This window comes from Ornithorhynchus anatinus, chromosome 3 (genome assembly GCF_004115215.2).
Source record: "Ornithorhynchus anatinus isolate Pmale09 chromosome 3, mOrnAna1.pri.v4, whole genome shotgun sequence".
In the NCBI taxonomy this organism is placed as follows: domain Eukaryota; kingdom Metazoa; phylum Chordata; class Mammalia; order Monotremata; family Ornithorhynchidae; genus Ornithorhynchus; species Ornithorhynchus anatinus.
In genome coordinates, this window is record NC_041730.1 from 121,054,778 (window position 1) to 121,076,871 (window position 22,094).

General features: G+C 46.2%; 1 protein-coding gene across 1 annotated transcript in view; it reads left to right on the plus strand.

The window, feature by feature from the left end:
- CC2D2B (coiled-coil and C2 domain containing 2B) overlaps positions 1 to 22,094 on the plus strand; it is a 114,366-nt gene that overhangs the window by 40,443 nt on the left and 51,829 nt on the right. Inside the window, exons 14-21 of the mRNA XM_039911328.1 lie at positions 1,409 to 1,527; positions 4,257 to 4,434; positions 4,741 to 4,891; positions 5,704 to 5,851; positions 6,620 to 6,758; positions 10,417 to 10,620; positions 18,783 to 18,875; positions 19,986 to 20,080. Coding sequence (XP_039767262.1) covers positions 1,409 to 1,527; positions 4,257 to 4,434; positions 4,741 to 4,891; positions 5,704 to 5,851; positions 6,620 to 6,758; positions 10,417 to 10,620; positions 18,783 to 18,875; positions 19,986 to 20,080 — 1,127 coding nt within the window. The remainder of the gene's footprint in view (positions 1 to 1,408; positions 1,528 to 4,256; positions 4,435 to 4,740; positions 4,892 to 5,703; positions 5,852 to 6,619; positions 6,759 to 10,416; positions 10,621 to 18,782; positions 18,876 to 19,985; positions 20,081 to 22,094) is intronic.

Below are 22,094 nucleotides of genomic sequence, written 5' to 3' on the forward strand. Positions count from 1 at the left end.
ATGATCCTGTATGTGCCCTAGCACTTAATACAGTGCACGGCATATAGTGTTTAACAACAATAATAATAACAACAAGGCAGATTAGTAGTGTGTGACCTTGCTGAAATTTGCCTGATACTTAAAGTTAGGTTGGTCTCATACTGATTCAAGGCAAAATAGGAATTTTCCTTTAAAAGTTCCTTATGCCTGTTCTCATGAAGAACGGAACTGGAACTGGAGAAGCAGCGTGGCTCAGGGGAAAGAGCACGGTCTTGGGAGTCAGAGGTCATGGGTTCAAATTCCCGCTCTGCCACTTGTCAGCTGTGTGACTGTGGGCGAGTTACTTGACTTCTCTGGGCCTCAGTGACCTCATCTGTAAAATGGGGATTAACTGTGAGCCTCACGTGGGACAACCTGATGACCCTGTATCTCCCCCAGTGCTTAGAACAGTGCTAGTAAGTGCTTAACAGATACCAACATTATTATTATTATTATTAATAAACCATGAGTAATTTCTTTTACCTAACCGCCTCTGGCCTAGGACATCCTCCCTCTTCAAATCCGCCAGACAATAGTCTCCCCTCTTTCAAAACCTTATGATAATGTTGGTATTTGTTAAGCGTTTACTATGTGCAGAGCACTGTTCTAAGCGCTGGGGTAGACACAGGGGAATCAGGTTGTCCCACGTGGGGCTCACAGTCTTAATCCCCACTTTACAGATGAGGTAACTGAGGCACGGAGAAGTTAAGTGACTTGCCCACAGTCACCCAGCTGACAAGTGGCAGAGCCAGGATTCGAATCCATGACCTCTGACTCCAAAGCCCGGGCTCTTTCCACTGAGCCACGCTGCTTCTCCTTATTGAAGGCCCATCTCCTCCAAGAGGGCTTCTCTGACTAAGCCCCACTTTTCCCCATCTTCCACTCCCTTCTGCGTCACCCTGACTTGCTCCCTTTGCTCTTCCCACGTCCCACCGCATTTATGTCCCTACCTGTCATTTTATTTGTACTGATATCCTGTCAACTGTGTGACGTTGGGCAAGTCACTTAATTTCTCGGTGCCTCAGTTCCCTCATCTGTAAAATCGGGATTAAGACTGTGAGCCTCACATGGGACAACCTCATTCCCCTGTATCTACCCCAGCGCTTAAAACAGTACTCGGCATAAAGTAAGCACTTAACAAATACCAACATTATTATTATTATTATGTCCGTCTCCCCCCTCCCCCAAACTGTAAACTCATTGTGGGCAGGGAATGTAAATGTTTATTGTTGTATTGTACCCTCCCAAGCGCTTAGGACAGTGCTCTGCACCCAGTAAGAGCTCAATAAATATGATCGAATTGAAAGAGTGAATGAAAAGTTTGCAGAAGATTCATTTTAGAGCTCTCTGTGAGTGCATATACTTTAAAAGTTATTTTTCTGATTTCCAGGGGCTTTCTTATTTAACATCAGAGATTGATGAAAAAGGAATCGAAAGTTTAAAACAGCCAACTTTAATTCCACAGCTTTCTATGAATGCAGAAGTCACAAGCTTATCCAGATGTCCCATGTAAGTTTCCTTTTTTTTTTTTGGTTACACAATAAAAATGTCATTACAGTGGTTTGATTAGTCGAAAAACCCATTGTGGACAGGGATCGCCTCTCTCTATTGCTGAATTATACTTTCCAAGCGCTTAGTACAGTAGCACACAGTAAGCGCTCAGTAAATATGATTGAATGAATGAAAACGTTTTGGTTGTTGATCATTTTGTTAAATTCTTACTCTGGTCAGGTTCAAGCTGGTAGAAAAAAAAATCCCTCTCCCAAATAGCCTAATAATATTGATAATTTACTCATCTACTGCTCCAGCACTGTACTTTTAAGTAAAGAGTAGAAGGCAGGAGGTTCAGAACCTGGGGCTTGGGAAGAAGGTTGAAAGCTGGACTGCAGTGGAGGAATGGCCTTGGAAAATAAGAATTGTGTGGAGAGTGGGAAGAAATCAAAGTTTTGGGGGTTCTTTTTCATTCTGGATGAGGGAATGCCCAGTCTTTATCTGGATAGGTATATTTTGCAGAAGAGCTGGCTACTACAGAGTAACTCATATTTGAAAATTAATGAATTTGGTTCAAAAAAAAGAAACAAGTGTATGAAAATATAGGTAAGTAGCAATAATAATAATAATAATGTTGGTATTTGTTAAGCGCTTACTATGTGCCAAGCACTGTTCTAAGCACTGGGGTAGACATAGGGGAATCAGGTTGTCCCACGTGGGGCTCACAGTCTTAATCCCCATTTTACAGATGAGGGAACTGAGGCACAGAGAAGTTAAGTGACTTGCCCACAGTCACACAGCCGACAAGTGGCAGAGCTGGGATTCGAACTCATGAGCCCTGACTCCAAAGCCCATGCTCTTTCCACTGAGCCACGCTGCTTCCTTAATGAGAAGCCGCATGGCGTAGTGGATAGAGCACGAGCCTGGGATTCAGGAGTTCATGGGTTCTAATCCCACCTTCGCCTCGCCTCTGCTATGTGACCTTGGACAAGTGACATCATTTCTCTGGGCCTCAGTTACCCCATCTGTAAAATGGGGATTGAGACTTTGAGCCCCACGTGGGACAGGGAACTATGTCCAACCTGATGTGCTGGTATCCAACCTAGCACTTAAAATGGCCAGAGGTCATGGGTTCTAATCCCGGCTCCGCCACTTGTCCGCTGTGTGACTTTGGGCAAGTCACTTCACTTCTCTGTGCCTCAGTTACCTCCATCTGTAAAATGGGGATTAAGACTGTGAGCCCCATGTGGGACAATCTGATTACCTTGTATCCCCCCAGCGCTTAGAACAGTGCTTGGCATATAGTAAGTGCTTAAGAAATGCCATCGCTATTATAGCGCCCAGCAAATAGCTAGCTTAACAAACACCATCATTATTATTATTACTATTACTATATGAGTCTAAAATGTGCCTCTATCAAATACATAATAATAATTATGGTATTCGTTAAGTGCTTACTAGGTGCCAAGCATTGTTCTAAGTGCTGGGGTAGATACAGGGTCATCAGGTTGTCCCACGTGGGGCTCACACTTTTAATTCCCATTTTCCAGATGAGGTAACTGAGGCACAGAGAAGTTCATTCATTCATTCAATCGTATTTATTGAGCGCTTACTATGTGCAGAGCACTGTACTAAGCGCTTGGAATGGACAATTAGGCAACAGATAGAGACAGTCCCTGCCCATTGACGGGCTTACAGTCTAATCAGGGGAGACATGGACAAAAACAAGACAACTTAATCACAATAAATAGAATGAAGGGGATGGACACCTCATTAACAAAATAAATAGGGGAATAAAAATCTATACAAATGAGCACAGTGCTGAGGGGAGGGGAAGGGAGAGGGGGAGGAGCAGAGGGAAAGGGGGGGAAAAGAGGGTTAAGCTGCGGAGAGGTGAAGGGGGGGTGGTAGAGGGAGTAGAGGGAGAAGAGGAGCTCAGTCTGGGAAGGCCTCTTGGAGGAGGTGAGTTTTAAGTAGGGTTTTGAAGAGGGGAAGAGAATCGGTTTGGCGGAGGTGAGGAGGGAGGCCGTTCCGGGACCGTGGGAGGACGTGGCCCGGGGGTCGATGGCGGGACGGGCGAGACCGAGGGACGGCGAGGAGGTGGGCGGCAAAGGAGCGGAGCGTGCGGGGTGGGCGGTAGAAAGAGAGAAGGGAGGAGAGGTAGGAGGGGGCAAGTTTAAGTGACTTGCCCAGGTCACGCAGCAAAGTGGCAGAGCCGGGATTAGAACCCACAACCCCTGACTCCCAAGCCTACGCTCTTTCCACTAAGCCACTACATATTTAGTAGAAAAGATGTTAAACGCATTCCAGAATCCCACCTCTGAGTTCCTTGTGCTGATTAGGGGAATTATTGAACTTAATCAGATCACCCCTCTCCCCACTTTCAAAGCCTTATCAGAATCACGTCATCACCAAAAGACCTTCCCCAACGAAGCCCTATTTCTTCTACTTCCTTTCCCTTTCGCATCGCCCTTCTTCTTGGATCTGTAGCCTTCAAGCACTCGATTTTTCACCACACCCTCAGCCCTAAAGTCCTTACGTACATATCCATAATTTATTTTAATATCCGTCCCCTCCTCTTGACTGTAAGCTCCTTGTGGACAAGGAGAACGTCTCCCAAGCGCTTAGTACAGTGCGCCGTACATATCACCACCGATTGATTGACTGATCGATTAACCAACCCCTACGTTTTAACTCTGTCTTTTTCAAGGGTTCTTGGAAGGTTTACTGTGTTTTCTAACTTTTAGGCATGAACGCAGAAGGCGAGACAAAGTTCAGAAGCTTAAATATTTCATTAGAATATTTTACAATGACAAACAGGTTTCGTGCACGTCCGTGTCTCCTTTGCAGTTGGATTTTAAAGTCGTATTTCAGCAAATTTTTAATATTCAGTTAATAAACTGGCCCGGAACTATTCGGTTAGAGGTACGCTATTAAACCCTGGCACTGAAATTTTGGTCAGACTTTTTTTTTTTAATGTTATATCCAGTTCTTCTCCGTTTGCTGGGTAGCACCATAGCCCCCAGGCTCCCCTCCTGCAGAAACAGATGTCAAGCTAAATTGTTGCGGGAGTGGATGGGACAGTCGCCTTACTTCTCCTTCCCACCTGGCCAGATGCCTTTACGGAAACACATATTGTCCCCTCTCCCCGCCCGAGTAAAATCTAAGAACGGCGTATCAGACCTTTATGATGTTTTTTTAAATGAGATCATCCCTCTGCTTTATATTTAGATCTATGAGATGAAGAAAAGGTCATGCCTCTTGGCGAAAATATACTTACCTCTACCCAACAAAGCTGCACTGAAAAGCAGTGATTCTTTGGAAGAGGCGGAATTTAGCTGTGATAAACTCGTCACGCCTGCCTACGGAGAAGTAGGAAGCAGTGAGTTATTTAGACAAAACTATGTATTCTTTATATTCTCTAAACATCTTTGGGTTAGCGTATACGTTTTTAAATACTGGTGATATCCTTCACTTACTCGGGGGATTTAATTCCTCCAGGTTTTAATGGCTTCATTTAGATATGACGTGTTTTAGTCTTCGATTCTAGAAGATGAGAACGTTTTGGGAGGTTACAAATGCCCTTAGCCACAGAGTGATGTTTTAAATGAAACTAAGCAGAAAATGTTTATAATAATAATAATAATGATGGTATTTGTTAAGCGCTTACTGTGTGCTTATTGGGTGGGGTAATCAGGTTATCCCACATGGGCTCACAGTCTTCATCCCTATTTTACAGATGAAGTAACTGAAGCATAGAGAAATTGTGACTTGCCCAAAGTCACACAGCTGACAAGTGGCAGAGGCGGGATTAGAACCCACAACCTCTGACTCCCAAACCCGTGCTCTTTCCATTAAGCCACACTACACTCACTGATGTAACTACTGCACGTAACTACTGTGAGAAGCGGCGTGGTGAAGTGGCTAGAGCACGGGCCTGGGAGTCAGAGGATCATGGATTCTAATTCCACCTCCACCGCTTGTCTACCGTGTGACCTGGGGCAAGTCACGTCACTTCTCTGGGCCTCATCTCATCTGTAAAAAATGGGGAATAAGAATGTGAGCTTAATTTGGAACAGGGACTGTGTCCGACCTGATTGATTTGCAACCACCCCAGCACTTAGAATAGTGCGTGGAACATAGTGAGTGCTTAATAAGTGCCATAATTATTATCGTCACCCTTTATACATTCAGATGTGCCTTTTCATCTTGGTGAACCTGAGACGGAAGAACTTTGCTTGTTGACATCAGGAAAGTTAAGCTACTCTTTAGCGTGGGCAGTAAATGCAAATGGAATTCCTCCAACACCTGTACCACCGTCCTTTACCTCTGCCTGCTGCAGGTAAAAAAAAAATATGTGTATTGGAGTGTTTGGCCAAACTTGCAAAGGGCAGTTTGATCCCCAGAAATCCCTTCTACCCAGACAGCCCCTAAATATAGCTCCTGCTAGGCCGGAGTGGCGTTGGGACTCGTGAATTTGGTTCAGTTAGTTCTTAAAACACGGGCTCATGTAAGAATTATGCATATTGAATTTTTTATAGTATTTTTCAAGTGCTTACTACGTGCCAGGAACTGTACTAAGTGCTGGGGTGGTACAAGCTAGTCAGGCCGGACACAGTCCACATCCCACGTGGGGCTCACAGTCTTAATCCCCATTTTACAGATGAGGGAACTGAGGTTCAGAGAAGTTAAGTGACTTGCCCCAGGTCACACAGCGGACAAGTGGCGGAGGCGGAATTAGAACGCAGGTCCTTCTGACTCCCGGGCCTGTTTTCTATCTCTTAGACCACGCTGCTTCTCAAGACAATCCATAATTAAGTAATCAGATTTATTTTGTTTCCACTTCGGTATTTAACTCAGTGCTGGTCACTAATTAAGTGTCCAATAGATAAGATAGCTATTAAGTGCCCAAGAGTTATTCGTTTTATTTATTTTGATGCGTGCTCGTTCTATTTTATTTAACCTAATATTGGAAGTACACTCAAATGTTACGGCGCATTGATAGAACAGGGGAAATGCTAAATGAATTCTTTGTTATATTATTGGCGATGCATATGTGTGACAGAATGATGGCAAAGAAAATGGTGTAATTCACATTTCTGTTCTTTAGTGTGCTGAAGAATGCGGAAGGAAGAGAAGTTCCTGGAATCCAGTGGCTTGCTAATCCTCAGAAGCTGATCGAATGGGCAGATGAAGTCAGAATTGATCCAAATGACCCTGATTATTCAGAGCTGATGGAGTTTATTATGGTACTTTTTAGGACACGATAGTTGGAAGTAGATTTCGTTAATGGGAAAACCTATAAAATAGCCAAGGAGTGCCGCTAAAGTCAGAACGGCTGTGACATTTCTGTCACTTTTGAGGTCAACACCCGACTTAAATTTAATTAATGTTGGTCTTTGTTAAGCGCTTACTAGCCTAGGAGCGCAGCTGAAGTCAGAACTGCTGTGACATTTCTGTCACTTTTGAGGTCAAAATGTTGGTATTTGTTAAGCGCTTACTATGTGCAAAGCACTGTTCTAAGCGCTGGGGTAGCTACAGGGTGATCGGGTTGTTCCACGTGAGGCTCACAGTCTTCATCCCCATTTTCCATATGAGGTCACTGAGGCACAGAGAAGTGAAGTGTCTTGCCCACAGTCACACAGCTGCCGAGTGGCAGAGCCGGAATTCGAACCCAGCCCTCCGGTCCTGTGGCTCACGGCAATTTCCAGCCGGGGTAGGGACTCTCGTTCATCCATTCAGTCGATCGTGTTTATTGAGCGCTTACTGTGTGCAGAGAACTGTACTAAGCGCTTGGGCAGGTCCAATACAACGATTAAGAGCGACAATCCCCTCCCACACCGAGCTCACAGTCTAGAGAAGGGGGAGACAGACGTCAATACAAATAAACAGACATCAATATAAATAAATAAAATCACATCTATAGGCCAACACATCCCAAGATTGTCCTTGTAGTTTGTCTCCAGCATCCTGGGCCATAGATTTGGAAACCGCTAAAGCCATGAGAAGCATCCAGATTTCCACTAATAATAATAATAATAATAATTATAATGATAATGCAAAGCACAGTTCTAAGCGCTGGGGGGGATACTAGGTGATCAAGGGGGGCTCACAGTCTTCATCCCCATTTTACCGATGAGGTAGCTGAGGCCCAGAGAAATGAAGTAGCTTGCCCAAAGTCACACAGCGGCAAGCGGAGGAGTCGGGATTCGAACCCACGACCTCTGACTGCCAAGCCCGGGCTCTTTCCACTGAGCCACGCTGCTAATTTTTATTATCGCTAGACCGTGCCGCTTCTCCCTACTACTTAGACTGGGAGCTCCAGGTGGGACGGGGACCGTGTCCGACCCGATTAACTTGTATTCACGTTTAGCACGACGTTTGACCCGTAGTAAGCACGCAACGAATACGCAGAGCAGAGTGGCTCAGTGGAGAGAGCCCGGCTTGGGAGTCAGAGGTCATGGGTTCGAATCCCGGCTCTGCCACTTGGCAGCTGTGTGACTTTGGGCAAGTCACTTCACTTCTCTGGGCCTGAGTTACCTCATCTGTAAAACGGGGATGAAGACTGTGAGCCTCATGTGGGTCGACCTGATTACCCTGTATCTATGCCAGTGCTTAGAACAGTGCTCTGCACATAGTAAGCACTTAACAAATACCATTCTTCTTCTTATTATTATTAAAATAATAAGAATAATAATAAAGTCGACACTGACTATATGTTTGGGATCAAAAGTGTGGCAGAGTGAGCTGTGTTTGTAGAATGTGAGCTCGTCTCTAGACTGAAGCTCGTCGTAGGCAGGGAACATATCCGTTAGTCGTACTCTTCTGAACGCTCAGTACAGTACCCTGGACACGGTAAGCACTCAGTTAATTCCATTGATTGATTGATTGACTGTAGAATCTATCCATCTGGAGCCTCACTGTCGTGTTAAAGAGTGGGGCTTGCCTCGGTGGGAAGAGCCCGGGCTTGGGAGTCAGAGGCCATGGGTTCGAATTCTGGCACCGCCACATGTCAGCTGTGTGACTTTGGGCAAGTCACTTAACTTCTCTGTGCCTCAGTTACCTTGTCTGTAATAATAATAATAATGATGATAATGTTGGTATTTGTTAAGCGCTTACTAGGTGCAGAGCACTGTTCTAAGCACTGGGGGAGATCCAGGGTCATCAGGTTGTCCCACGTGAGGCTCACAGTCTTCATCCCCATTTTACAGATGAGGGAACTGAGGCCCAGAAGAGTGAAGTGACTTGCCCACAGCCACACAGCTATCCAAGTGGCAGAGCCGGGAATTGAACCCATGACCTCTGACTCCCAAGCCCGGGCTCTTTGCAGATCCGAGATCCAGAGTCAGTCAGTCGTATTTATCGAGCAATCACTGTGTGCTTCAAGGGTCTAGGAGGCCTTCCCAGACTGAGCCCCCCTTTCCCTCTGCTTCCCCTCCACCCTCTGCTCTTCCCCCTCCCCCCTTCCCCTTTCCCCTCCCCTAAGCACTGTGCTCATTTGTAGATATTATTTATTCCCCTATTTATTCTGTTAATGAGGTGTCCATCCCCTTGACTCTATTTATCGTGAGGATGTTGTCTTGTTTCTGTCCTTCTGTCTCCCCGGTTTAGACTGTGAGCTCGTCACTGGGCAGGGATGGTCTCTATCTGTTGCCAAATTGTCCATTCCAAGCACTTAGTACGGTGCTCTGCACATAGTCAGCGCTCAATAAATACTATTGAATGAATGAATAAATGCAGAGCACTGTACTAAACCCTTGGGAGAGTAAAATGTAACAGCCACATTCCCTGCCTTCAACACGCTTAGAGTTTAGAGGGATGTTAGAGAAGCAACGGGGCTCAGTGGAAAGAGTCCGGGCTTGGGAGCCAGAGGTCATGGGTTCGAATCCCGGCTCTGCCACCTGTCAGCTGTGTGACTATGAGGCAAGTCACTTCTCTATGCCTCAGTTCCTTCATCTGAAAATGGGGGTGAAGACTGTGAGCCTCAGGTGGGACAACCTGATGACCCTGTATCTCCCCCAGAGCTTAGAACAGTGCTCTGAACATCGTAAGCGCTTAACAAATACCAACATTATTATTATTATTATTGTTATTATTATTAAGTTGTGACTGACCCAAGTCGGCCTGCATCTCTAACTCCCAGTCCCATGTTTCTGTCACTAGGTGGCGCTCCTTCACCTCCCTAATCCCCTTCTCATTCCTTCCATCGTATCTATTGAGCGCTTACTGTGTGCAGAGCACTGTGCTAAGCGCTTAGAATAATGCCGGTATTTGTTCTCCTTGCCAAATCCCTGCAGTTTGGATGTGGCCCCACGGGTGTCGCCAAGTGGAAGCAGCGTGGCTCAGTGGAAAGAGCCCGGGCTTCGGAGTCAGAGGTCATGAGTTCGACTCCCGGCTCTGCCACTTGTCAGCTGTGGGACTGTGGGCAAGTCACTTCACTTCTCTGTGCCTCATTTACCTCAAATGGAAAATGGAGATTAACTGTGAGCCTCACGTGGGACAACCTGATGACCCTGTATCACCCCCAGCGCTTAGAACAGTGCTCCGCACATAGTAAGCGCTTAACAAATACCAACATTATTATTATTATTATTATGATGATGATTGATATCACCGAAGAGTGAGTCGGTTCTCTCTTGTAGAAAACTCTGGGTCTTCCTTGCAGTATGTGAGTTGGGGGGCTGGCCGGCCGGCTCCTCACACCTGCGCATCCCTGCAAAGACCTAAGGGTAGAAGATGGCCGGCTTATCTCAGGGGTTCTCATTTTCTGCGGCTTGTGTAAGAATTAAATAAGGGTCTGGAGTCAGTTTCGCAATATGGCTAACTTGTGCAGACACAACCCCAAAGAGCAAAAGCCATGTTCATTATTCAAACGGTAATACCCTTTCTTCCCCCCTAATTTTACAGTGTGCAAGACAAAAGGGGCAAACTAGCCCCAGATATTTTCGCCTCGAACAGCTGGAAGAAGAATTTCACTTCGCCGCTGAAGATGAGATTGCAAAAAGTAAACGTTTCCAACTCATTCAGCTTAGAAATTCGGGACAGTTAGATCACTTACAACTTCAGCAAATTCCTCTCTATGACAGAGAGATACCAGATTTAATATTTCAGGTACTTGATTTTTCCCTTTTGCATGTAATGCATTTTGGAACAGACAATAATGAACTCTTGATTATGCCTAAGGCTTGACATTTATCCGTGTTTCCTTCTTCCTACCAAAATATGATGGAGTTATGCTTCTTTGGATTATCAATAATTTTTTTTAATGGTAGCTCACTAGGTGCCAAGCAAGCACTGTATTAAGCACTGCAGTAGATACAAGCTAATCAGGTTGGACACAGTCCCTCTTCCACGGTCTTAATCCCCATTTGACAGAGGAGGTCACTGAGGCCCAGAGAAGTGAAGTGACTTGCCCACAGTCACACAGCTGACAAGTGGCAGGGTCTGGATTAGAACCCAGGTCCTTCTCACTTCCAAGCCTGTGTTCTATCCACTGGGCCACACCGCTGTCCCACATGGAGCTAAAACAATCAACAAGAGGCCAGTTTTTCACTTCCTTATGGTGTTTGTTAAGCATTTACTATGTGTCAGGCGCTATACTAAACGCTGGGGAAGAAACAAGGTTGTCAGTTGAACACAGTCCCTGTCCCGCTTGGGGCTGATAGTCTTAATCCCCATTTTACGGATGAGGTAACTGAGGCCCAGAGAAGTGACGTGACTTGCTCCTAAGGTCAAGCAGCAGGCGTGTGGAGGATCCGGGATTTGAACCCAGGTCCTTCTTTCTTCCAGGCCCGTGTTCTATCCACTAGGTCATGCTGCTTCCTATTAGGCCACGTTGCTTCTTTCTGCACTCTTGGATCCTTGGCTCTACTCTCTGCCTGTCCAGCTAATGTTCATTCAGTAGTATTTTATTTATTGAGCGCTTACTCTGTGCAGAGCACTGTACTAAGTGCTCGGAATGCACAATTCGGCAACAGATAGAGACAATCCCTGTCCATTGACGGGCTCACAGTCTAAAGTGACCGCATAAGATCACTGGATCTTTGTAGAAGTGGGGAAGGACGGGGCGGCCTGCAGTTTGTCACCCTTTCTCATTCACCCATGAGAAAGGAGAGGATGAACTTGGAAAACTGGGAATTTCAAGAGTTAGGCAACCTCAAGAGTTGAAGGGAGAGTCCTCTAAGAGTTCAAGGAATGCATTTATATTTTAAGTTTTGAAGTTTTATTTGGAGACTTGTCTTCCACCCAACAGGCTGTGCTTTTCTGGGTATTCTTTGATTCTAAACTTAATTATAGATCTGCTAGATGTAGAAGATGTGAAACTCCCCTGTCTTTAATTCCCAGTTACCTCTCCTGCATCAGATCACGTCCGCTCATCAGAGTTAAATACGGTTAATTATTTTTCCTTCTTGGCCGTACAACTCTCTGTGCCAGAAAAGTCATTTCACCCATCTCCAAACCTCCCTTCCACTTTTCTTTCTGATGAACTGTTTAACCAATCTGTTTGAGAATACTTTGGGTCTCTGTACTTCTCCCCTTCAAGATCGTTGCTGCACCGATCACACCGAAGGGCCGAAACATCTCCGTAGAGTCCGTTCACTCATTCATTTATTCATTCAGTCGTATTTATCGAGGGCTTATTGTGTGCAGAGCACTGTGCTGAGCTCTCGGGAGAGTAGAACAATAAACAGACACATTCCCTGTCCACCCCCACGAAGGAATATAAGTATTAAGTTCCCTCCTGGATGATAGATCTGTGGCAGAAATGCCCATCAGATCTAAGTGCTGTTCCATTTTTCAATTGGTTTGACGATAATGATGATTTTCTCAAGAATTAGAAGCTTAGGGATATGCCTAAATTGGGACAGTTTTCTAGTTATACCCAATTCTCTATTCAGGAAGAAAGGCCATTTTAGAAAATGGTGTTGCTGGCTTCTGTACCATCATCAGTCACCTGCATTTACTGAGCACCTACTGGGTACTCTGTACTAAATGCTTAGGAGAGTACTATATAACAGAGTTAGTAGAAGTGTTCCCTGCCCACAAGAAGCCTAGCAGCACTTTTGATCTTGATCTGATCGTCGATTGGTGAAATAGCAGCAGCTTTCCCACAGATGATGCTGGAGGAATTGCAGTGAACGAAATATTCCCTCTGTTCATTCATTCATTCAATAGTATTTATTGAGCGCTTACTATGTGCAGAACACTGTACTAAGCACTTGGAATGTACAAATCAGCAACAGATAGAGACAGTCCCTGCCCACTGACAGTCTAATTGGGGGAATAATAATATTGGTATTTGTTAAGCACTTACTGTGTGCAGAGCACTGTTCTAAGCACTGGGGGAAATACAGGGTAACCAGTTTGTCCCACATGAGGCTCACAGTCTTAATCCCCATTTTCCAGATGAGGGAACTGAGGCCCAAAGAAGTGAAGTGACTTGCCCTCAGTCACACAGCTGACAAGTGGCAGAGCAGGGATTCGAACCCATGACCTCGGATTCCCAAGCCCACGCTCTTTCCACCGAGCCACGCTGCTTCGTGTACCTGTGCGTACCCCCACCCTTTGCCTGGCATTGATCACAGGTGACTTCCAGCTACAGTTCTTTGATGGCCACAGAGTATTATCGCCTCACAGCTCGGCTCCCTCCCCGAGGCCCGGGGGCTTCCCACAGCTAGCAGCAGTACTATTAGCAGACGTGATAGTGACTGTATTTATTGAGCATCTCCTGAACGCGGGGCACTGTACTAATCGCATGGGAATTCAGCGGAAGCACGTTCCCTGCCCATGAGGAGCTTACTCCCGCCTCCGCCGCTTGCCAGCTGTGTGACTTTGGGCAAGTCACCTGACTTCTCAGTGCCTCAGTTACCTCATCTGTAAAATGGGAATTAAAACTGTGAGCCCCACGTGGGACAACCTGATCACTTTGTTCCCCCAGCGCTTAGAACAGTGCTTTGCACGTAGTAAGCGCTTAACAAATACCACCATTGATCTATTTTATTTTACTCTCCGGGAGGGGAGACAGACATAGGAACGTTCACGGGCAGTGGAATGAGAATAAATGCATTGAAAGTTCAGTCTATCACTCAATCGATGATATTTATCAGGCACTTACCGTAGCGCACAGTAATAATAATAATGATAATGTTGGTATTTGTTAAGCGCTTACTATGTGCAGAGCACTGTTCTAAGAGCTGGGGTAGACACAGGGTGATCAGCTTGTCCCACGTGAGGCTCACAGACTTAATCCCCATTTTACAGATGAGGGAACTGAGGCATAGAGAAGTGAAGTGACTTGCCCACCGTCACACAGCTGCCAAGTGGCAGAGCCGGGATTCGAACCCATGACTTCCGACTCCCGAGCCCGGGCTCTTTCCACTGAGCCACGCTGCTTCTCGATATATTCTAAATATATTTAGTTGCCATTGTTTTTACAAGATGTTCTTCCCCTTGACACTATTTATTGCCATTGTTCTCGTCTGTCCGTCTCCCCCGATTAGACCGTAAGCCCGTCAAACGGCAGGGACCGTCTCTATCTGTTGCCGACTTGTTCATTCCAAGCGCTCAGTACAGTGCTCTGCACATAGTAAGCGCTCAATAAATACTATTGAATGAATGAATGAATATATTCGGTATAACGAATAGAGTTGGTAGACATGATTCCTGCCCCGGAGGAGCTTTCGATCTAGAAGGAGAGACAGGCATGAAAAATAAACGAGAGATAAGACATGTGGATATGTACAAAAGTGCTGTGGACTGGCTGGGGGTGGGCTGGATATCAAGTACTTAAGGAGTTTCAACCCGACTGCATAGATAATGCAGATGGGAGGGTGAAGAGAGGAAATACAGTGCTCTGCACACAGTAAGCGCTCAATAAACGCAACCGAATGAACGAACGAATGAAAGAAACGAGGGCTTGGTCAGGAAAGTGTTTTTGGAGATGGGATCTTAGTAGGGCTTTGAAGGTGGGAAGACGGGTGGTTTGTCTTATATGAAGGGGAAGGAAGTTCTAGACCAAGGGGAGGACACGGGTAAGGGAGTCGAGGGCGAAACAAATGAGCTGAGGTACCGTGAATAGGACAGCGTTAGAGTTGTGAAGTGTGCGGATTGGCTTGCGGTAGATCGGTGGAGTGAGGTAGGTAGGAAGAGGAGAGCCGATTTAATGCCCTAAAGCAGATGGCAAGGAATATAAGAGGAGAGCCGATTTAATTCCCTAAAGCAGATGGCGAGGCATATATGTTTGATGTGGACGTGGATGGGCAACCACTGGCGATGGTTGAGGAGGCCGAGAGGTGGACTGAATTTTCTTTTAGAAAATATATCTGGTCAGCGGAGTGAAATCTGGACTAGAGAAGGGAGAGATGGGGGGCGGGGAGGGCAATCGGTGGTATTTATTGAGTGCGCTCTGTACTAAGCACTTCATTCATCGTTCAATCATATTTACTGAGCGCTTACTGTGGGCAGAGCACCGTACCAAGCGCTTGGAAAGTACAATTCGGCAACAGATAGAGACAATCCCTACACAGTAATGGACTCTCAGTCTACAAGGTGGGTATAGTTCAACCAACGGGGCAGAAATGTTCCCTGTGCATAAGATCTTAGCATCTAGAGAGGGAGGCAGATATTGATATAAATAAATAAACCACGGTTAAATAAAATAAGTGCTCTGGGGGGTGAGGGTGATTATCAAGTGCTTAAGGGGTACAGATCCAAACGCATAGGCAACAGAGATGGGAGAGGGAGTCTGTCAGCAAGGAGGCTGATGCAGTGGCACTGTGCTCGTCCGCTCATTTGTATATATTTTTATTACCCTATTTATTTTGTTAATGAGATGTACATCACCTTGACTCTATTTATTGCTATTGTTTTTGTCTGTCCGTCCGTCTCCCCCGATTAGACTGTAAGCCCGTCATTGGGCAGGGACTGTCTCTATCTGTTGCCGATTTGTACATTCCAAGCGCTCAGTACAGTGCTCTGCACGTAGTAAGCGCTCAATAAATACTATTGAATGAATGAATGAAAGGTAGGATGTGGTAAATGCTTAGATCAGGGTGACCATGGACTGGTTGGAAAGGGTAGAATCCAGAGATGCTGTAAAGGATTTGGTGACAGAATGATTACGCAGATCGGAGGCGGGATGAATCAAGGAAAATTCCGAGGATGTGGGAACGTGAGACAGGGAAGATGGTGGGGTCTATATAGTAAAGGAAAATTCTGGACGAGGTAAGGGTTTGGGTGGGAAACACTGGCTTCAAAGAACTCAATCACCTTGCCCCCTCCTACCTCACCTTGCTACTCTCCTACTACAACCAGCCCACACACTCCGCTCCTCTAATGGTGACCTTCTCACCGTGCTTCCATCTCACCTATCTCGCTGCCAACCCCCGGCCCACACACTGCCTCTGGCCTGGAACGCCCTTCCTTCTCAAATCCGACAGACAATTACTCTCCCCCTTTCAAAGCCCTATTGGGGGAACATCTCCAAGAAGACTTCCCTGACTAAGCCCCTCTTTTAAATAAATAATAATAATAATGTTGGCATTTGTTAAGCGCTTATTATGTGCCGAGCACTGTTCTAAACGCTGGGGTAGACACAGGGGAATCAGATTGGCCCACGTGGGGCTCACAGTCTTAATCCCCATTTTACAGATTTCCATTCCCTTCTGCTTTGCCCTGACTCGCTCCCTTTGTTCTTCCCCCTTTCTAGCCTCACAGCACTTATAATACTAATGTTGGCATTTGTTAAGCGCTTACTATGTGCAGAGCACTGCTCTAAGCGCTGGGGTAGATTCAGTGTGATCAGGTTGTCCCACGTGAGGCTCACAGCCTTAATCCCCATTTTCAAGATGAGGTAACTGAGGAATAGAGAAGTGAAGTGACTTGCCCACAGTCACACAGCTGACAAGTGGAAGAGCCAGGATTAGAACCCATGACCTCTGACTCCCACGCCCGGGCTCTTTCCACTGAGCCACGCCGCTTCTCTTTGTACATATCCGTAATTCATTTATATTAATGTCTGTCTCCCACCTCACCTTAGACTGTAAGCTCACTGTGGGTAGGGAGTGTGTCTATTAATTTATTCATTCGTTCATTCAATAGTATTTATTGAGCCCTTACTATATGCAGAGCACCGTACTAAGCGCTTGGAATGTGCAAATCGGCAACAGATAGAGACAGTCCCTGCCCACTGATGGGCTTACAGTCTAATCGGGGGAGACGGACAAAAACAATAGCAATAAATAGAATCGAGGGGATGAACATCTCATTAAAACAATAGCAATAAATAGAATCAAGGGGATGTGCAACTCATTAACAAAATAAATAGGGTAGTGAAAATATATGCAATTGAGCGAACGAGCACAGTGCTGAGGGGAGGGGAAGGGAGAGGGGAAGGAGCAGAGGGAAAAGGGGGAAAAGAGGGCTTAGCTGAGGGGAGGTGAAGCGGGGTAAAGGGGGAACAGAGAGAGCAGAGGGGAAGCTCAGTCTGGGAAGGCCTCTTGGAGGAGGTGAGTATTGTACTCTTCCAAGCACTCAATACAGTGCTCTGCACAGAGTTCAATAAATACAATCGAATAATTGAATCGAATACAATTGAATATGAAGAGTTCTGCTTTCTTGTCTTATGCTGTCGAGTCGTCTCCGACCCGCAGCGACCCCATGGACACGTCTCTCCCAGAATACGCCCTCTCCATCCGCAGTCGTTCCGGTAGTGTATCCATAGAGTTTTCTTTTATTATTATTATCAAGTGTCGTCCAGCCGTTTCCGATTCATAGCGACTCCAGGGATATACTCTCTCCGGAACGTCCTGTCCTCTGCCGTAATCAGCAACCTTTCCAACGGTTCTCCCGTTATCGTTGTTAGGGTCTGTCTCCATCTAGCTGCCGGTCTGCTTCTTCCACGTTTTCCCTGGACTTTTCCTAGCATCAGTGTCTTCTCCAGAGAATTAGTCCTCCTGATTCTGTGTCCAAAATATGCTAATCTAAGTCAAGTCTGTCCTTCCAAAGATCACTTTGGCTTAATTTGCTCTAAAATCCATTTGTTTGTGTTTCGGGCAGTCCACGAAGACGGCACAGAAGGGGAGAGGTCAGGGCTAGAGGGGTAGATTTGGGAACCATCCACACGGAGATGGTAGTCGAAGCCATGGGAGTGAATGAATTCTCCAAGGGAGTGGGGGTAGATGGAGAATAGGAGGAGACTAGAATTGAACCATGAAGGATATGGGGGACGGAGGGAGAGCCTGTGAAAGAGACCGAGGAGTGGTCAGAGAGCTAGGAGGAGAACCAGGAGAGGACGGTATCTGTGCAGCCAAGGGTGGTGTTTCCAGGAGAAGGGGGTGGTCAAATTGTCGAAGGCAGTGGAAAGGTTGAGGAGGATTAGGATGGAATCACGGCTATTGGATCTGGTAAGAAGGAAGTCACCGGCGATGTTAAATAGGCAGTTTCTGTGGGGTGGTGACGAGGGAAGCCAGATTGTAAGAGGCCAAGGAGAGAGTTGGGAGAGAAGAGTGGAGCCGGTGAGCGCGAACAATTTGCCTGAGGCGTTTGGAAAGGAGCGATAGGGCGATGGGGGCTGTGGATTCATGCGTGCATCAGTCAATCAGTGGTATGTATTGAGTGCTTACTGTGTGCGGACCGTAGTACTAAGTGCTTAGGAGAGTACGGTATAACAGAAGTGCTCGAGACGGCTGTTGGACTGGTGTGACTCGGGGTGCGGGAATTAGCGGAGAAGGCAAATTGGAGGAGATTGACTTTAAAGAGGGCTTTGAAGATGGGGAGGATTGAGGCTGGTGAATACGTGGAAGAGCAATGAAGAGATACCCAGGAGAAAAAAACCCTACCATAGGAAAAAAGAGGAGTAAAGGGAGGAAGTTTTGCAAGGAACTTCTCGGCCCCTGCCCCTCCCCTCAGCACCGTGCTCATTTGTATAGATTTTTACTACCCTATTTATTGTGTCGATGAGGTGTCCATCCCCTTGATTCTATTTATCGTGATTATGTTGTCTTGTCTTTGTCCGTCCGTCTCCCCGGATCAGACTGTGAGCCCGTCATTGGGCAGGGATGGGCTCTATCTGTTGCCGAATTGTATATTCCAAGCACTTAGTACATAGTAAGCGCTCAATAAATACTATTGAATGAATGAATGAACTACAGGACCGTCGTAATTGAGATAGGTCACCCAATCCCAACAAACAAAAAGCTTCGTGCTCAGAAGTGACGGTTCTGGGATCGTATTTTGGGTAGAATAATCAAGCGCTCAAAAAATTGCTCTTCTAGGAATACGAAAGCCAGTTAGAGAAGGACCTACCTGTTACAGATGCCAATTCTATTATTTCTCATAGGAGTCATTCTTCCAACTTAATGAGAAAGGTAAGAGCAATATATTTGCATATCAATATTTACGCATTTTCTTTTTTTTTATAGGATCAGGTTCAATTTGACCATTTTAATGTAATCCAATCAAACACGATCTTTTTCTGCCACCCGTAACAAAACCTTAAAATTCACGCAACTGAAAAATGAGAAGGAATAGAACTCCAACCATTACAGAGCCACCTTTCTCATTTGAATGTATTTTCTAAACTTCCTAGTTGCTCTCATGCATCGATTCTGTGTACTCTAGACTTCCACGGGAAATATTTTAATGTATATTTACCCGACTTACTCTATATCTACTGTGAACTTGGGTGTTCACGCTTTAAGCCCTCGCCTCACCATACTAATTTAAATATTGCAATAGTTTACTATTTCCCCTTCCCTAAACTACTTTGCCCCCCCCAGGCTCGTAGCTGGAGAGTTTCTAGTACTTTACCAGTCCCGACTATGGGAGGGAGAGTCAAGCATTCCCATTCCATTCGTAGCTCAGGCAGCGGCTAGCGAGTGGAAGACCATCTGCTACAAGTCAAAACTCCCCTGTGCCGGGCAGCAGCGGCGCGGGAGAGAGTCGGGGGCAGAATCTGAAGTTTTCTGTGCGGAAGGGGGCGATTGTAAACCACTTCCGTGCAGGCCTTCCGAGAGATGTGTCCGTGACGTCGCTATGGGTCGGACACGACTCGACAGCATAAGACAGCAACAGGACTATTTTAATGTCTGTCCCTCGTGGGCAGGGAATCACGTCTAGGGAAGCAGCGTGGCTCAGTGGAAAGAGCCCGGGCTTCGGAGTCAGAGGTCGTGGGTTCGACTCCCGGCTCTGCCACTCGTCAGCTGTGTGACTGTGGGCGAGTCACTTCACTTCTCTGGGCCTCAGTTCCCTCATCTGCAAAATGAGGATTGACTGTGAGCCTCACGTGGGACAACCTGATTACCCTGTACCTTGCAGGTACCCTGCAAGGGAGTGAACTAGGAAACCGTAAATATTGTCTTGCAATTCATTCGACGTTGTAATTCTGTGGTTAGTTCGGAGCATATAAAAACTGATCTTAGTTTTAAATGCCCAAGATGTGGTTTTAAAATATCCCTAATTATCACTTTTTTTTTCAGATGAGGACTCTGGTTATGAAAAAAGTTATGAAGGTTAGCAGTAAATTTAATCTGTCAGATATGGTGACTGATTACGAAGAAATTGTATCTGCCAGGTACAGATTGAGAAAGGATCGATATAAAAACAATAATCTTTTTAAAACATTTCCCACTTTACTCTTAAAAACTGTTAAAATGGAAAATGTGTTGGATAATTTGAGTCCGTCTTCAGAATTCCCTCATCAGGCCTTCACTTTGTAAAGAAGTCGTGAATCGTTTTTCAAAATGCTAATGGAAATTTCAGAATATAGGAGTTAGAAGCAGCGGGGCTCAGTGGAAAGAGCCCGGGCTTGGGAGTCAGAGGTCATGGGTTCGAATCCCGGCTCTGCCGCTTGGCAGCTGGGTGACTGTGGGCAAGTCACTTTGCTTCTCTGGGCCTCAGTTTCCTCATCTGTAAAATGGGGATGAAGACTGTGAGCCTCACTTGGGAAAACCTGATGACCCTGGATCTCGCCCAGCACTTAGAACAGTGCTCTGCACATAGTAAGCGCTTAACGAATACCAACATTATTACATTATTATTAGAAGCAACGGATTTAAATACCACACCTCAAAGGTCCTCCTACCTTTTTATGTTCAATTTTCAAATGGAGTCATGTTGAAGAAACCAAAAGGGGAAGAAGGAGGATTTGCTTGACTTCAGTGAAAGTATTCCACGTTTACGGGTCTCGAGAGTTATTTGGAGTTTCCGAATTGGATATGAAGGGTGATGGTGATGCTCAGAACCCAAGGGATACTATACTGGGTTAGACCAACGGGCAGCGTTGGCTTCAGATCCTAGCGGATCGAGTACGGGCCTGGGAGTCAGAAGGACTTGGCTTTTAATCCCAGCTCTGCCCCTTGTCTGCTGTAGGACCTTGGGCAAGTCACTTCACTTCTCTAAGCTATCTATCGCTATTGTTCTTGTCTGTCCATCTCCCCGGATTAGACCGTAAGCCCGTCAAAGGGCAGGGGCTGTCTCTATCTGTTACCGATGTGTCCGTTCCAAGCGCTTAGTCCAGTGCTCTGCACATAGTAAGCGCTCAATAAATACTATCAAATGAATGAATAAGCCTCAGTCACCTCATCTGTAAAATGGGGATTAACTCTGAGGCTTCACTGACTCCGTCCTCTCCCGGTTCTCCTCTTATCTCTCTGGCCGTTCATTCTCGGTCTCCTTCGCGGGCTCCTCCTCCTCCTCCCATCCCCTAACTGTGGGGGTCCCTCAACGTTCAGTTCTGGGTCCCTTTCTGTCCTCCATCTGCTCTCACTCCCTTGGAGAACCCGTTGGCTCTCGTGGCTACCACCTCTATGTGAATGATACCCAAGTCTAATCTCCAGCCCTGATCAGCGGGGCTCAGTAGAAAGAGCCCGGGCTTGGGAGTCGGAGGTCATGGGTTCAAATCCCGGCTCTGCCACTTATCAGCTGTGTGACTGTGGGCAGGTCACTTAACTTCTCTGTGCCTCTCAATTTCCTCATCTGTAAAATGGGGATGAAGACTGTGAGCCTCACGTGGGACAAGCTGATTACCCTGTATCTACCTCAGCGCTTAGAACAATGCTCTGCACATAGTAAGCGCTTAACAAATAACAAATACCAACGTTATTATCTCTCTCTCTCTCTGCAGTGTCACTTTTCCTCTTGCCTTCAAGACATCTCTACTTAGATGTCCTCCTATCACTTCAAGCTTAACATGTCCAAAACGGGACTTCTTATCTTTCCACCCAAACCCTGTCCTCCCCCTGACTGTCCCATCACTGTAGACGGCACCACCATCCTTCCTGTCTCACGAGCCCGTAACCTTGGCGTTTTCCTTGACTCCTCTCTCACGCATTCCCCAAATATATTTATTCTATCAAAGCAGCGTGGCTCAGTGGAAAGAGCCCGGGCTTGGGAGTCAGAGGTCATGGGTTCGAATCCCTGCTCTGCCACTTGTCGGCTCTGTGACTGTGGGCAAGTCACTTAATGTCTCTTTGCCTCAGTTCCCTCATCTGTAATGGGGATTAACTGTGAGCCTCATGTGGGACAACCTGATTGCCCTGTATCTACCCCAGCGCTTAGAACAGTGCTCTGCACATAGTAAGTGCTTA